Raw genomic sequence first — 14,724 nt, forward strand, 5'->3', positions numbered from 1 at the left:
ATGTGTATATGTAGGCCTATATAATGGGAACAATACAGTTAGTCTTGGTGCACAATGTCATGTAATTCCATCTTACACTCACACAAATTTATTTAGTATGTAAGAGTGTATACAAGAACATACCTAAAATGACATTTGGTCTCTTTGTGGAGGTTTATGCATATGAAATCTATTATTATTACAAATAGCCTTGTGTCATCTATGCTGATGATACACAGTGTTGAGAAGATTATTTTCAATATGAAATCTGTAATACAGAACTGATTATCTGTTCGACATTCATACAGCTCAAGCTCTGACATAATTACTTACTCATTGTCATCATTGTAATAAGATTACTTGTAGTTGCTTCAGCTCTACCTCTAACTTACATTCATAGAGACCAAAACAAGAGGTCACATACTGCTATATGTGTATAATTGGCTGTATAGGATTTGTCGTTTTACAATATGTGAGTAATTACATGTAATCGGTTTACTCCCCAAACCTGTCTCTAAGGAAATACAATATGGAAACCCTTTATCTGCAAGAAAAATACACTTTTGCCGGGACATTACTGAACCACGTGTTCATTTCGCGACATAATCTGCAGAGTACAGTACAAACCCCATTCACTGTGTATGAAAGCTGACGTCTCCTCTTTATTTGCTTCGATTATTTTGTGGCAAAAGGAAGACGGAAGTAAATCAAGTGGGAGGGGACGAAGGCCATCACACTTCGTAAGCCTGCCACGGTAAGCTGTCTGCTCTGTGGCGATTTTCTCTCCCGTTTCATTGTGAGGCGAGTCTAATTTTAACTTCAGTAGGTACGTTAATTCTTCGGGTAGGGTTTAAAATAGGTCGATAGATTAAGAGCTTAACCATCCCGGCAAAGGCTTCCTTAAGCCTCTACTTAGAAGGTCATGTCTCAGCTGTGCTAGCTAGAGAAGTGGCCGAGCGCTAGCCGACACTGACAGGCACACTGCAACACAGATAGCAGCTAGCACTAGTTTCATTCATCTAGAAATCATGCAGGAATGGGCAAACCAGTTATGCGTGAGTAACCGAGCCAGCACTAACGTTATTTGCAGAGCAATATGAACAAACTTAAATAATATCACCGTTGTAGACATTGCTTGCCTCTAGCTAAATTATACAGACATTTGAGCCTGTTATGCTAACGTTAACGGCGTGTTAGCCGTGTGCTAGCCTGCTAACAAGCCCCAACTTTGCTTTTTAGCCATCTAAAGTTGACTATTTATCCATATCTAGCTGGGTGTTTAGCTAATAGTTCCGTGTTAGTTCAGGATCAGTAATGACACAGTAGCAGTGTGAATTGTTGTAGTTGAAATACGCCGTAAGGATGCGAGAGGCAGCTTGTTTGTCTAGCTAACGTTACGTTGTCGACCGTTGTAGTAAGTTATGCTAACATTGCTGCGTCCTGTTTGTTTGCCTTTGGCCACCAGCCTAATGTTATCTGGCCTTGACAGCTACCAGAGGTTTAACGATTAATGGCTTTGTTAAGTTAATTGGACGCTTTAATGGAGACAGTCCACTTTTACTGATATTAGTCAGTGGCAGGCCCTGGTCAGACAACTTGCGTATCCAGTATATATCTGATGCATCGTTGTTGTCTTTGCCAAATGTTTCATCAAAACGCATTTGTTGGTCGATAGATGGGTTGGTATACTTTGGCAACAAGACACAGGATGATGTTTTAATGGCACTAAAACACAAATCATCCCTACAGCTGACTGCCTTAGCTCGTGAATCCAGGATGTTGTGAATAGGGTTGTTTGTCATAGTGAATGAGTATAGCCTGCCAGACTTACTGCCACCTGCATATAACTGAGTTAGAAGACTATTAAAATGAATGAAAGGGCAACGAAAATATTACTTACAGAAGTTTCGGTTTACAAGCCATCTGTTTCATTCATGCATTTGACTATATAGAGGTTTATAGTGCAGCTGTCACTACCTTTTCAGCTTTCATTGGAACTAGAAAATAGCTTTTAACCAATTTTAACACCAAGGAGGAGTCACATATGTTTCAGTCTTTGTATTCACTTACAATTTAAAAAGCCACATGCATGAAAGTGTAATGATCCTGTACCAGAAGGTAGGCTTGTACCACAACAAAAAAATAGTGATTCTACAATCTTTGGTTCACCAAAAACCTGCATGTAGTGTTTTTTTTTTTTTTCCCCCCCTCTCAGTTTTTGGAGAGTAAGTCTATTGAGCACGGTGCAAAATTACAGTGACGGTATACTTAGTAAATTAGGTCTAAAAACAGACTTTTCCACAGGCTGTTTACAAGAGTCTTTTCTTGGTAGACTTCACAACATTTAGAGAATATTGGCAAAAAAGCCACTTGAACTTTGTGTTGAATTCTTGGTATATGTCTAAATTTAAAAAGAAAGCGCAAACTAATTCTGGGTCAGATATTTTTTTTTTTCAAGCCAAACTGTCATAAAAACGGAGCCATGGCTTAAAAACCAAGGTACAACCTGAGCTATGTAAAAGGGTACACTACTAAAAGCACAATGTACAAAAAGGTGCAAAATAGTGAGCATGACAGAAACTGTAAGTCACAGTTTCATATGCACATTTCAAATTTGATATCACTTTAGTCGCAGGATTTTTTTTAACTATGATTTAATTTTTGTCTTTTCTCACTGGTAAACATTGTGATGGGCATTCCCCTTCACCTGTGATGTTGTCTTTTTAATTGTGGAGCACAATGTATTGTCTAAATGGGAAAAGACCTTTTCCCAGAAACATAGTGAGTCAATAGTGGAATTCAGCTAAAAAGGAAATGTATTTTGCTGTGTGCTGCAGAATACGATTTGACCGTGGCTCCATAAAAAAAAGATACTGATAAACTACATGCTGACAAAGAGGGTTTATTTTTTCAGAGGGGGACTTTGCGTTTGTTTTCTTAACTTATGGTCCATTGTTTCCCTGTTAGATAGATCAGCATCAAGTGACAAGACAAGACAGGAATTCCTTCTTTTTTGCCTGTGCTTGCACTTCTAGAATTTCCTGTTCCACTTGTGAATCCCTGAATTTCCATTCAGGAAAAGAGATAAAATAAGTTGTTATTCCTTATTCTCATCCTCTCTCAATTTTTCAGGAGAACCGACAATTTGGATCCAAGATGACGGACTCCAAGTACTTCACCACTACCAAGAAAGGTCTGGTAGCTCATGTCATTTCTTCATTTATTAGCTCAGTTATTAATGTCACAGAGGTGTTTATGGCCTCAGTGACACATTCAGCTTTCCTTGTAAAATAACTTAACTGCTAACATTTGTACATTCAAGTCAACTGATTACTTTGTGGATTGGATGGCACAGGCACAGCACTGGTAGATATCAAACCATTATCTCTGTAAAGGCAGACATCCAGCACCATTAGGTGGTTAGCTTTGTCCATTTAGCTGTTTAATCATTTAGGAAAAAGTCAGCTACTTGATGTGCTGTACTTACATTGCCATTCAAACCTTGAAACCCAAGTAAGTTCACATGGCCCTGCTTGAAATGCTCAAGAAATGGTTCTGATATATTTTATTTATTTAAGTGTCACCTGTAAGAGTAGACCTTGTGTTCAGTCCAAACTATTGGTGGGGTCAAAGGAAAGAAGATTTCACTTGTTTATTACTTTCTTTAAAACTCCACCCCCATTTTCCTTACACTTTAGTGCTCATGTATCTACAATATTCAGCAAAACACAAAATGGCCAAACGCATAGCCAAGTGTGGAGCTGCAAATAGGAAAAAACACCGAGAAAAGTTCTCACCCTGTCTGTGTGTGGCGAATAGCACCAACAACTGAACAGCTCGGGTTGTTACTTTCAATCAGATTAGACACCCTGAGCATTAGCTCTCGAAGAATTATTGGCTGTCCTGCTGTCTCCTGGCCTCCTTGTTTGTATGGCTCAACTCTCACCCCTCCCTAGTTAGTGCCCACATAGATGCTTGCTGGACATAAACAGATATAGTGCTTATGAGGGATAGTATGTAGGCTGCTCATGTTTGTTAGGGGTTGCACTGTTAGGGGGAGCATGTTTTACCATTAACCCCACAGCATTTTCTGTGCATCTTTCCAGTGATTTGTGTAGAACACTACTGAAAACTACATTACTGGAGCTGATGCTGATATCAATATTGAGTAAAAAATGTCTGATAACCATATACTGGCCATTTTTAAATGCACAAAGCCGTACATTTATAGCAAGAAATAATTAAATTTGGTAACGCAATAGTTGTAATAAAGATATGTACCAGGGGTTTATATTTTACAGTTGAACAGTTAACTTCTAAACTTCTTAACCCAATCTGCACAACCATCTGCTCAGGCTTGATAGGCATCTCTGCGTGCTCACCTGCTATACAAAGTGTTGTAAACAATGGAGTCTGCTGGACAAATTAATGATAGCATTGTTTGTACATGTGCTGAAGTGCTTGTTGTTTTTTGTATATTGACCAACATATATGCTGATACTGATAAATATCTGTAATGAGCCAATATAAACTGGTAATATTGACCTGCCAATCTATCGGTCAGGCTCTAGTTTTGTGTATACTCCAATGCTAGTGTTTTGAGTGAGATTTGAAAGATTATAGGCTTTCAAACCTTTGAGACATTGAGAACCTGTGCTCAAATTTAAGCCCATTATTGGCACCCTGCTGTTTGTGCGTGTTTACACACTTTGTCATACATACTGGCAGTGACACTGATCAGATGTTGCCTGGCTGAAGTCCAGAACCACGACTGTTTGACTTTTGTACAAAGGTCCCATGGACCAACTTTGTGGTCCTCTCTCAGACATGTACATTATGTACTTTACCCAAATCTCCAGCTTCAGATTCAGATGCCATTCTATTGATTTGACACAGTGAGGAAAAATTCAGTTACTAAGATGTTAGAAATGCCTTCTTGATAACATCCACAACTTGAAGTATTTTAAAAGAACATGCGGCTGTACATTTCTGTTTTTGAAAAATGAATGGCCTTGCATGCACCTGCATTCCAGTGTACCCATTCTCTATTCATTCAAGGTTGTGATTAGATGAGGCACCACTGTACATACTGTGATCCACCTATGTTACAAACAGATAACATTGTGTCAATATTTTATTTCCTTTTTTGTTCTCTCTTGTGTACAGGGGAGATATTTGAGCTCAAGGCAGAGCTTAACAGCGATAAGAAAGAGAAGAAGAAGGAGGCGGTGAAGAAGGTCATTGCGTCTATGACAGTTGGCAAGGATGTCAGGTGAGCCAGGAGAAATGTCAACAAACACATTTGAATTATGTAACATAATACCTTTAACTTAGAGGCAGTAGTCACATAGCACCCTGTTGCCCCTCCAGCGCTTTGTTCCCAGATGTGGTGAACTGCATGCAGACGGACAACCTTGAGCTGAAGAAACTGGTCTACCTTTACCTGATGAACTACGCCAAGAGTCAGCCAGACATGGCGATCATGGCTGTGAACACCTTTGTCAAGGTATAGCAGATCCTCTCCAAAGTATGTACAGACTGCATGTATGCATCTCCATATTTCAAGCTAATCTCTTAAGTCCAAAAGTCAAGGTAATCAGAGTATATTTGGTATGAATGGAGAATATGAATGTTATTTGTTAAGGTTAACCAACTTATACACGTTATTCTGAATAATACAGGGCTCTTTAGAGCTCAATACAGTGATTGTTCTCCATTTCCCTCTTCACCCTCTACCCTGATCTCTAGGGCTATCACAGATCATCAAAAATAAATAAATAAAAAAAAAAAAAAAAAAACAGCTAAGTAGTAGACCTCAAGGTATTAGTTTAGGTCAAATACATCCGTATACCTAAACATTTTAGGAGGTTCTAGGGCACAATACTCTTTGAAAAAGATTTTAGCGATCATTTTCTTCATTTTTCATTGTTGTACAGTAATAGTCCCCAAGATCTAATAATTTAGTCTCTGGAGAATTCAAGGGCAAACAGATACTAGATGTAATGTAAGTCATTCAGATGCATAATCAAAATAAATGAATACTTGTGGTGAAACTGAATTGGTAGGCAACAAAGCACAACTCTTGCTCACAGAAAAAAAATATAGATTAGAATATAGATTTTTTATTATGAGGCTACATTTTAAAAACGCATGATGTTTTTGGCCACATTTGCAACAGGGCCTTCATCACATTACAAACAAATAATACAAATAACAGTCTATTGTATATGAAAGTGAATTGTAACCCATAATATGTGAGATAGATTCAAATTCAGTAGATTCAGGTTTTGCTTACCACTTTATAGGCAATAGAGGCAGAATCCTTATACCTCTCCACCACATAATTTTTAAAAAAATATTTTTAAATATTTGTTGACATCTTGAAAATCTCATGAACAACTCATTTTAATTTGAGGATTTGTGTGTCACTATTAACTTACAAACTCTTTTAAACCACCTAGGATTGTGAAGACCCCAACCCTCTCATCCGGGCCCTGGCTGTGCGTACCATGGGCTGTATCCGTGTGGACAAGATCACTGAGTACCTGTGTGAGCCACTGAGAAAATGTCTGAAAGATGAAGACCCGTATGTGAGGAAGACGGCTGCTGTGTGTGTAGCAAAGCTCCATGATATCAACGCCCAGCTGGTGGAAGACCAGGGCTTCCTGGATACCCTTAAGGACCTTATCTCTGACTCCAACCCTATGGTACGAATCCTACAGGCAGCTAGTGAGCCAGCCATGTGCTCCTCCCCAGGGTTACACTGTTGGCTGTAGGCCCTAGTTATGCCACTCACTGATAAGCCCTGTGCTGCCAAATGAATGTATAATATTATGCCAGCTCTGTTTTACTACAGTGATGTATCTTTTATATCTGGATGCAGCTGGTGGCTGCTGTTATGTCTGTCATCACTTATCTGCTCACCTGTCTTGATTTTTAGGTGGTAGCGAATGCTGTGGCCGCCCTATCTGAGATAGCAGAGTCTCACCCAAACAGTAACCTTCTGGATCTGAACCCTCAGTCCATCAACAAGCTGTTGACAGCTTTAAATGAATGCACGGAGTGGGGCCAGATCTTCATCTTAGACTGCCTGGCCAACTACACACCCCGTGACGACCGCGAGTCCCAGAGGTTAGAGAACGCAAACCTTTTGCAAAAAGACTTTGCTTCCCTCCATGTCATTTAGCGCGTATTATCCTGTGAACCCCATGTAATTTGCTGCTCTTTTTCTTTCTTTCACCCTTTTATCATCGTCATCTACTAGCATTTGTGAACGGGTGACTCCGCGACTCTCCCATGCCAACTCCGCAGTTGTGTTATCAGCAGTAAAAGTTCTAATGAAGTTCATGGAGATGCTGCCCAAGGACCTGGACTACTATGGTACCCTGCTAAAGAAGCTGGCTCCTCCGCTGGTCACCCTGCTCTCTGCTGAGCCTGAACTGCAATATGTGGCACTCAGAAACATCAACCTTATTGTACAAAAACGGTAAGCCTGGATAAAATGCTCCTCCCGCTCTGTTTAAACATTGTGAACTATTAATAACAAGCCTTCAAAGATGGAGCCTTTTGTATGCTGCATTTCAGTAGGATGTCCTGTGTCCTTCATTTGTATATTGTATCACAGACACACCCAGTTGCTTCTAACAAAGCAAAAATTGTCCATTTGCCATTTAGCCCTGAGATCCTGAAACACGAGATGAAGGTTTTCTTTGTAAAGTACAATGATCCAATCTACGTCAAGCTGGAGAAGCTGGACATCATGATTCGCCTAGCTTCACAAGCCAACATTGCCCAGGTAACTCACCATGCAGATGTAATTACAGACTGTTGTGTTGTGGAAATAATGTAAAACCATTAGCTTACTATCTTCTTAAGGAAGCTGTACAGTTTGATCACAAGATATAGATGTGGTCCTGGTTATTTCAGCGACTCAGATGCTCCTCTATTTGTTTCCTTCTCTGTAGGTGCTGGCAGAACTAAAAGAATATGCCACTGAGGTGGATGTTGACTTTGTTCGTAAAGCGGTTCGAGCCATTGGCCGCTGCGCCATCAAAGTAGAGGTGGGTGGACGTTACGTAATATTGTCATCAGATGCTCTGTTCTGCAAACCCTAGTATCACTGAATCACTCAATATTCATGTTTACTGGCACTTGGACTCCACTAGATAATGCCACTGAAAGTGACAAAATGCCACCAGTAGAGCACAGTTGTCATGCTTCCATGAGGAACAGTAGGTGGCCCTGTTATCCTGACAGATTCATGTTTTCTCTCCATCTGTTAGCAATCAGCAGAGCGCTGTGTCAGCACTCTGCTGGACCTCATCCAGACCAAGGTCAACTATGTGGTGCAGGAGGCCATTGTGGTCATCAAGGACATCTTTCGCAAATACCCCAACAAGTAGGTTTCCTGTTTGGCAAGGGTGTCCTCATGCACACATTCTTCTGTGAGAAACAGGAAAGTTCCTGATCAACTTATTATGCAATAGTTTTTTTTTTGTTTTTTTGTTTTGTTTTTTTTTTTAAGTTCAGCAAAATGCAGGAGTTAAAGCGAGTGTTTGATTATATTGTATAAGACTGGAATTTTAGGATGCTGGTTGGTGGGTTGCTGTTTATTGGTACATCAATCAAAATAAATCTGTTAAGGATGAAAGCACATTTATTTAAGCTTTTTTTAAACACAGTTTATGCTGTAGCTATTCAACCTGAAACATATTTTGAAAGTCAACAGCTCTTGGATATGACTGTCACTTGACCCCTGAAAATTTCACAAAGGGCCACTGTATGTTGAAATATAATATAGGTACAGCCTAGTGCTTACTCATACATGTGGTTATATGCAAGCAGTCACCCCGACTGTTCCACTTCACTAGCCCTGAAATGGGCAGAGCAAAAAAACTCATTAAACTGAGAAAAAGTGTTTTCTGCCTGACTTTCATCACAAAAGGCATGCAAAAGAGCTTTCTGCGAGCAAGCTTTCCTCACAAAAACATGCAGCCATATACAGCATCTGCAGTGCACAGTGTTGAACTCCCTCACTCGACCATACCTAGTCAAAGGACAGACAGATGTGATGGAGAGATGGAGTGTGACTCCTGTTGTCGATCCAGCAGATTGAACCCATATGCCAGACAGAAAACTTTGTCTCACACAACAGCAGACGGTCACCCTGGAGCCCGAGGCTGTTGTGTCCCCCAAACCTCCAAGGGAGTGACTTAGCATGGCTGCCAATTTGGCATGGCTTAGGCTTCCAGCCATGAGTCACTACACACTCAAATTGCTGCCTGCTATTTTAATTAAACATCAACTAAGTGTTTCTGCTTGGCATTTGTCGTTGGAAATCAGTATTTTAAAAGGAATTGTTTTTTGTCTTCTGCTAGCTGACCACATTTAGGCCTAATTATTTGTGTGTGTGAGATAAGCGTTGTATGCAGAGCAGACACTAGTTTTGGTATTCAACAGCTGTTGCAGAACACCTTGGCTGATCAGTGAGTATTAACTCTGGTAAATGTGCTGTTGAGAGAGTCAACAAAATAAGAATTTTCTGTCAGGTAAGAAAGTATTTAGGCATACAAAATAATAGTATGCTAAAGCATTCAAATGAATGTTCTCCGACAAACAGTCAACCATTAATTTGAAATGTTGCTTTTTTTTTTTTCTTTTTTTTTTTACTCACCATTCACTTGTGTGAGTCTATGCTCCAAGGCCTTTATAATCTATGGTGATGAGGGCTAATAGTTGTTCATGTGTTCAAGGTTGTATCTTTCAAGCGAGCCATCCAACTTGTTTTAAATTCTGAAATGATTAATCCTGGTTTTAGTTGGTGTGTTTCTGAGTAATGTGAGAGATTTACATTATGCAGTTCTTAGAGAGAATGAGAATAATCTCAGACCAGCATGGCAGAAGCATGTATTGTAGGACTGGTACAAATCAGTCCAGCCCTAACATTTTGTCTTGACCAACAGCTTTCATTGTCAAACTATACGATGTAGTCACTCAGTTGTCAGAATAAATTTATTATTTACTGTTATTGAGCTCTAAGTGCTAAAAGACTGTGATTGTTTTCAGGTATGAGAGTGTGATTGCTACTCTGTGTGAGAACCTCGACTCCCTGGATGAGCCAGAGGCACGGGCAGCCATGATCTGGATTGTGGGAGAATACGCGGAGCGCATCGATAACGCTGACGAGCTGCTAGAAAGCTTCCTGGAAGGTTTCCATGATGAAAGCACTCAGGTCTGTTTGGGGAGGCGTAGGATTGGTTGTTCCTCTAGAGAGGTTAAGTGCCTCTACAAGGCTTGTGTTGCTAGGACATTGGTTGTCGGTGTGAAGTGTCACACTTTGCTAGCTTCAGTGGGAAAACGGAGACACTGGTTAGCTGAATGCCCAGCACTGAAAATTGTGTTAGCACACTGTGTACAAAAACACAAGTGCCACTATAAATTGGTCTTATTTAACTGACAAAATTGCGATAACTGGGATAAATGAAAGAAATAATAGAAGGATTACCATGTTTTGTTTTTTCAAGACTAAGCCTGCTAATGGGAATACAAAACACATAAATGGGAACAGTTCAATAGTAATTTGAAACTGTAGTGTGCCTCTTAGATTTCCATATCCAACTCAGAGGCATGTTTTGTAGAGAAGCCAGTCTTAAGCCCATAAAGTATTCTGCCGCAGTTTGTTCTGGGATTAGGCCTAGCCTTGCGTGTTTGAAGAGCGCACCATTAGCAATGGATTAATTCCCATATTAATACCTTTGAAAGAATTTTGCGTTGGCTATAAGGAGATTTTCATTTGTAAAACTATATTACATTGCAGTTGTTCCCTTTTTGCTGTTATTATGCTACTGTAAGTTGCTTCAGCCCTGTCTGAAGAATGTTACATCACTGTTTACCCATGTAGGGAGAGGCAAACAAGAATATGTAAACCCTCTTTCAATCTAAAAAAAAATTGGCCCACTCAGTTGGAATAAACTTCTAAAACGATAACACCTGTCTGGTGTTGAAGGCCCCTCATGGGTCTATCACCTCCTCCGCTGAAGTTATTTATTTCATGAAAATGTCTGGATAGCAGCTGATACCACAAGGTGAGCTGTGAGAGGGAATTTCACCATATCACAGTGGAGCACTTTTAGTTAGTCAGCATCCTCAGTGAGAGCCTCTTGATGAATACACTTTGATCTGAGATTTGCCACAGCAATTACAATATCCACTTTTCCAGATAAAAGTCCTTGTTTATTAATCATCAGAGCTGCCACCACTCCTAGGCCCAGATTTACTAAAACCGTTAGTGGGCATATAATGTTTTTCAGTATTCAAAATCAGCATTAAGACTTGTCATTGGTGCAAGGCAATCTTCTCAACCAACCAGTGGTTATGTTGATTTTTCACACCCTGAAAGTATTTACACAATGCACACATTAAAGACTTTAGTAATTCATATATTTGCAGGAAAAAACATGCACATAAAATATTAACCATAGCTGCAGGACCGAAACAGCAACACACACAACAATGAAAGAAAGACACTGTCTGTTGCTCCCAGAGGAGATGTATTACCACTCAAATGTAATGTTTCAAGCCTTAGCTCTTCATCATTGTAAATCAGGACCCTAGCCTGTTGTATCTGCTGCCTAGCCTGAAGGTATATACTATATAATGCTCAAATCAAAATTGTACTTAAACTAGCTGCAGACAAGTAATATTCATGAATTGTGATGTACTGTATGTGTCCTTTGGGTTTAATAGGTGCAGCTGCAGCTGCTGACAGCTATAGTCAAGTTGTTCCTGAAAAAGCCAACTGAGACCCAGGAGCTGGTACAGCAAGTGCTAAGCCTGGCCACGCAGGTGAGAATAAATGCATGCACTTGCAGTTTCATTCTATTTATGCACCATTTATCATCTCTGTCTACAGTCTTCGCCTCACTGAACCTTCTGTATCTTTATCCTCTCCTTTATGTAATTTGATCTTATAAAAAAAATAAAACATTGACCTCTCCCCTTAGATCTTATTTTTTTTTTTTACATCTTTTCCTAAGAATTTGCCCCTACACGATCATTTTTTCCTGACACTGGTTTATTTTCAGGGCACTCTGGCTTTGTGCCTGTTTGCACAAAAGCTCTTTTATAAGTTTTATACCTGAGCCTCTCTTTTAAGGCTCACCCTAAACTGAAGTGAGTTGCACAAAATCCAATTATCTCACTGCTTAGGGAATATCCTCAGGCAAATCTGCATGTAAGGCAAGATCCTTAAGTCATCATTAAATTATTGCTAATGGGTTGCACAAAGACTCTCAATGGCATTTCCTTCCCTTTAAACAATAAGTTGCCTCCCATAATCCCTCAAGTGTTAGTACCATTTTTGTTTTATTGCTGTTATTTACAAATAAGTGGATATTACAGAAAAACAAAGTGATGTTTTATGTGTAGGAGACTTCAGGGTATCTTGCTAGCTCACAAGATATGCTTCCAGCTTTGTTGATGGCAATGCTGAAATTCACAAAGCTAGTGCCTTATTCAGTGCATTTTCCCAGTAGCTAGCTTGCAGCTAGTCTGTTACTAGTACTGGAAAAATGTTCATTTTGATGTAATAAGTGTGTATGATTTAGGTTGATGTCACAGAAATGTGCACTTGTTGTTGTGACCGTAATGAAGGACTCAAGTGCAGTATTACAGCTGAAAGTACTAAACTACTGTAAAACAGTAAATACAAGCCTAAGCTGAGGAGATCATTTTAAGGGCTATATGCATCACTCATAGCCTCAAGGATTTCTTTTTCTAAAAGGTCACACTTAAATTTAAGCCAGTGGGTTCCTTTTTCAAGGAACCATAAACTGACTTGGTTATAAATGGTTGTTTTTAATGGTGGTGAGTTAGTTTATTTAAGTTTATTTCGCTGGTGCGCTCATTGTAAGTCACACTGGATTATTTGTAAATGGTTTGAGGTAAATAAAAAAAAAAAGTGCATTAATTGTTAGAATGAAAACAAATTGTAGCACTTCATCACAAAATAACTCCTGCAATGCATCGAACATAACAAATGCAAGATATGTAACAGTGCTAAGGGAATCCAGGGTTGGATTTGTCTTCTTTGAGTATAAAAGCAATCTGACACAGCCTTACAGTTTTTGAAAGTGGTGGGTTAGCAGGAACAATAATAATTTCTTTGCTTCCAGCAGTCCTTTTTAAACTTGCATTAATTCACTGCCCTTAATGAACTGAGTCAGGTGTGACAGTGATGTTCTTGATTCTGCAAAGCAAAGAGCCGGCTGACTAATGAATTGAACTAGAATCCATTCATATTGGCCATCTTTCCCTCTCACAACATGCTGTCATCTGTACTATCACTTAGGTTGAGATTAATGGACTTTTAATGCCCTGAAAATACTGCTCAAATGCATTAGGATCGCATTGTGATTATTACAAGAGGAAACCTTTTTTCTCTTGCCCATCTGGCACTTTGGCTGCTGCATTTAAAAAATCACCAGGCACTGGCTTTGTATTTTATGAAGTAAATTGATTCAGGAATACATTATAACTTCAACTCTTTAATAATAACTGTAATAACTGATGGTGGGCTATTAGCTAAAGCTGAGGCAATTAGCAAATTTACCAGCGACAGCCTTATTTTCCTTGTTTTTGCCAGCATGACAGTTGACTGTTCTCCAGGATCACTTCTGTCCAATACACACCCACAGGACAATCATAAATAGCTGAATCTAAACACTTCCTCTCTAAACAATAACACTCACTGTTGTTCCACATAGAGAGGCGATGGAGTAATTCTGTCAACTTTTTAGTTGTATCTGGTTTAAATTTTTTTTGGCATTACTCACACAATCCCTTGTGTCATGGTTTCTGGTTTTCTGCTGCGTTTAAGTCTTGTTGAATGAAGCGTAGCAACAGGCTTTCAGTGCTTAAGCTTCAGAGCATTTTGGACTTGGTTTTTACTTGTAGGATACCCACATTGAAAAATGATTTGTATTTGTGAATTTAAAATCAACCATAAACAAACAGATTTTTGTTTGTGTGAGTGTTATTTTGTTGAAAAGAAATGTTTTGATCACCTTTGGGGGTTTAACTGCACCTGCTTTGGCTGTTGAGTATGTTTGGGAGAGCAGCTCTCATGGCAAAGTGAAGCTACATGAAGCTCTGCAGTGTGTAAATGCTTGAAAATATTTTGAACACAATTGATAGTCATGATGGCAAACTAGGAATATAACATGCTTGAGTTTAGAATACAGAATAACCTAAATGATTCTATAAGTCATCATGTTTACACTGCGAGCTGTGAGAGAGAGAGTGTGTGTGTGTGTGTGTGTATGCGCCACACGTTTATCCTCCTCCATAGCGAAATACATATTAATTGGTTCTATATGTGATGACAATTTGTTGACAGGTGGATTTACACCCAACCCTAGTACACAAATTTGTATGTGTGTGCACATGCGTATGTATGTGTATGTTATGGATATTCACAAACCCAAACCCCACAATCAACAAAGCATGAATAATTCAGTGTAAATGAATATTTTGTTCCTTTTGAAATCAGATGCTTTAATATTATGCTTGTAGTTGTGGATGAAACATGTTCAACCGAAAAAATCTTGACTAGCTATTGTTTTGTTTTGTTTTGTTTTTTCTTCCATCAGTCTTCCTATGTTGTTGCTGCCTGTAACACACACAGCACCACAACACAAAAAATAGCTTCCAATTAGTTTGTTTTTTGTTTGCTATGGGAATAACACA

The 14,724-nt window shown here is 39.2% G+C and overlaps 1 protein-coding gene across 5 annotated transcripts in view; it reads left to right on the forward strand.

The window, feature by feature from the left end:
- The first annotated feature begins 665 nt into the window (after positions 1-665).
- Positions 666-14,724, forward strand: part of ap1b1 (adaptor related protein complex 1 subunit beta 1) — a 30,242-nt gene continuing 16,183 nt past the window's right edge. For 2 of the 5 annotated variants that reach the window (XM_030059316.1, XM_030059321.1), the window contains exons 1-12: positions 910-1,034; positions 3,112-3,172; positions 5,146-5,251; positions 5,350-5,485; positions 6,441-6,686; positions 6,920-7,110; positions 7,244-7,465; positions 7,654-7,774; positions 7,944-8,039; positions 8,262-8,377; positions 10,045-10,210; positions 11,725-11,823. In XM_030059316.1, the coding sequence (XP_029915176.1) occupies positions 1,008-1,034; positions 3,112-3,172; positions 5,146-5,251; positions 5,350-5,485; positions 6,441-6,686; positions 6,920-7,110; positions 7,244-7,465; positions 7,654-7,774; positions 7,944-8,039; positions 8,262-8,377; positions 10,045-10,210; positions 11,725-11,823 (1,587 nt within the window). In that variant the 5' untranslated portion in view covers positions 910-1,007. Of the gene's footprint in view, positions 806-909; positions 1,035-3,111; positions 3,173-5,145; positions 5,252-5,349; positions 5,486-6,440; positions 6,687-6,919; positions 7,111-7,243; positions 7,466-7,653; positions 7,775-7,943; positions 8,040-8,261; positions 8,378-10,044; positions 10,211-11,724; positions 11,824-14,724 lie in introns of those variants that run through there. The other 3 variants (XM_030059319.1, XM_030059317.1, XM_030059320.1) reach the window with 3 other exon arrangements.

This window comes from Myripristis murdjan, chromosome 9, assembly GCF_902150065.1.
Source record: "Myripristis murdjan chromosome 9, fMyrMur1.1, whole genome shotgun sequence".
Classification (NCBI taxonomy): Eukaryota; Metazoa; Chordata; class Actinopteri; order Holocentriformes; family Holocentridae; genus Myripristis; species Myripristis murdjan.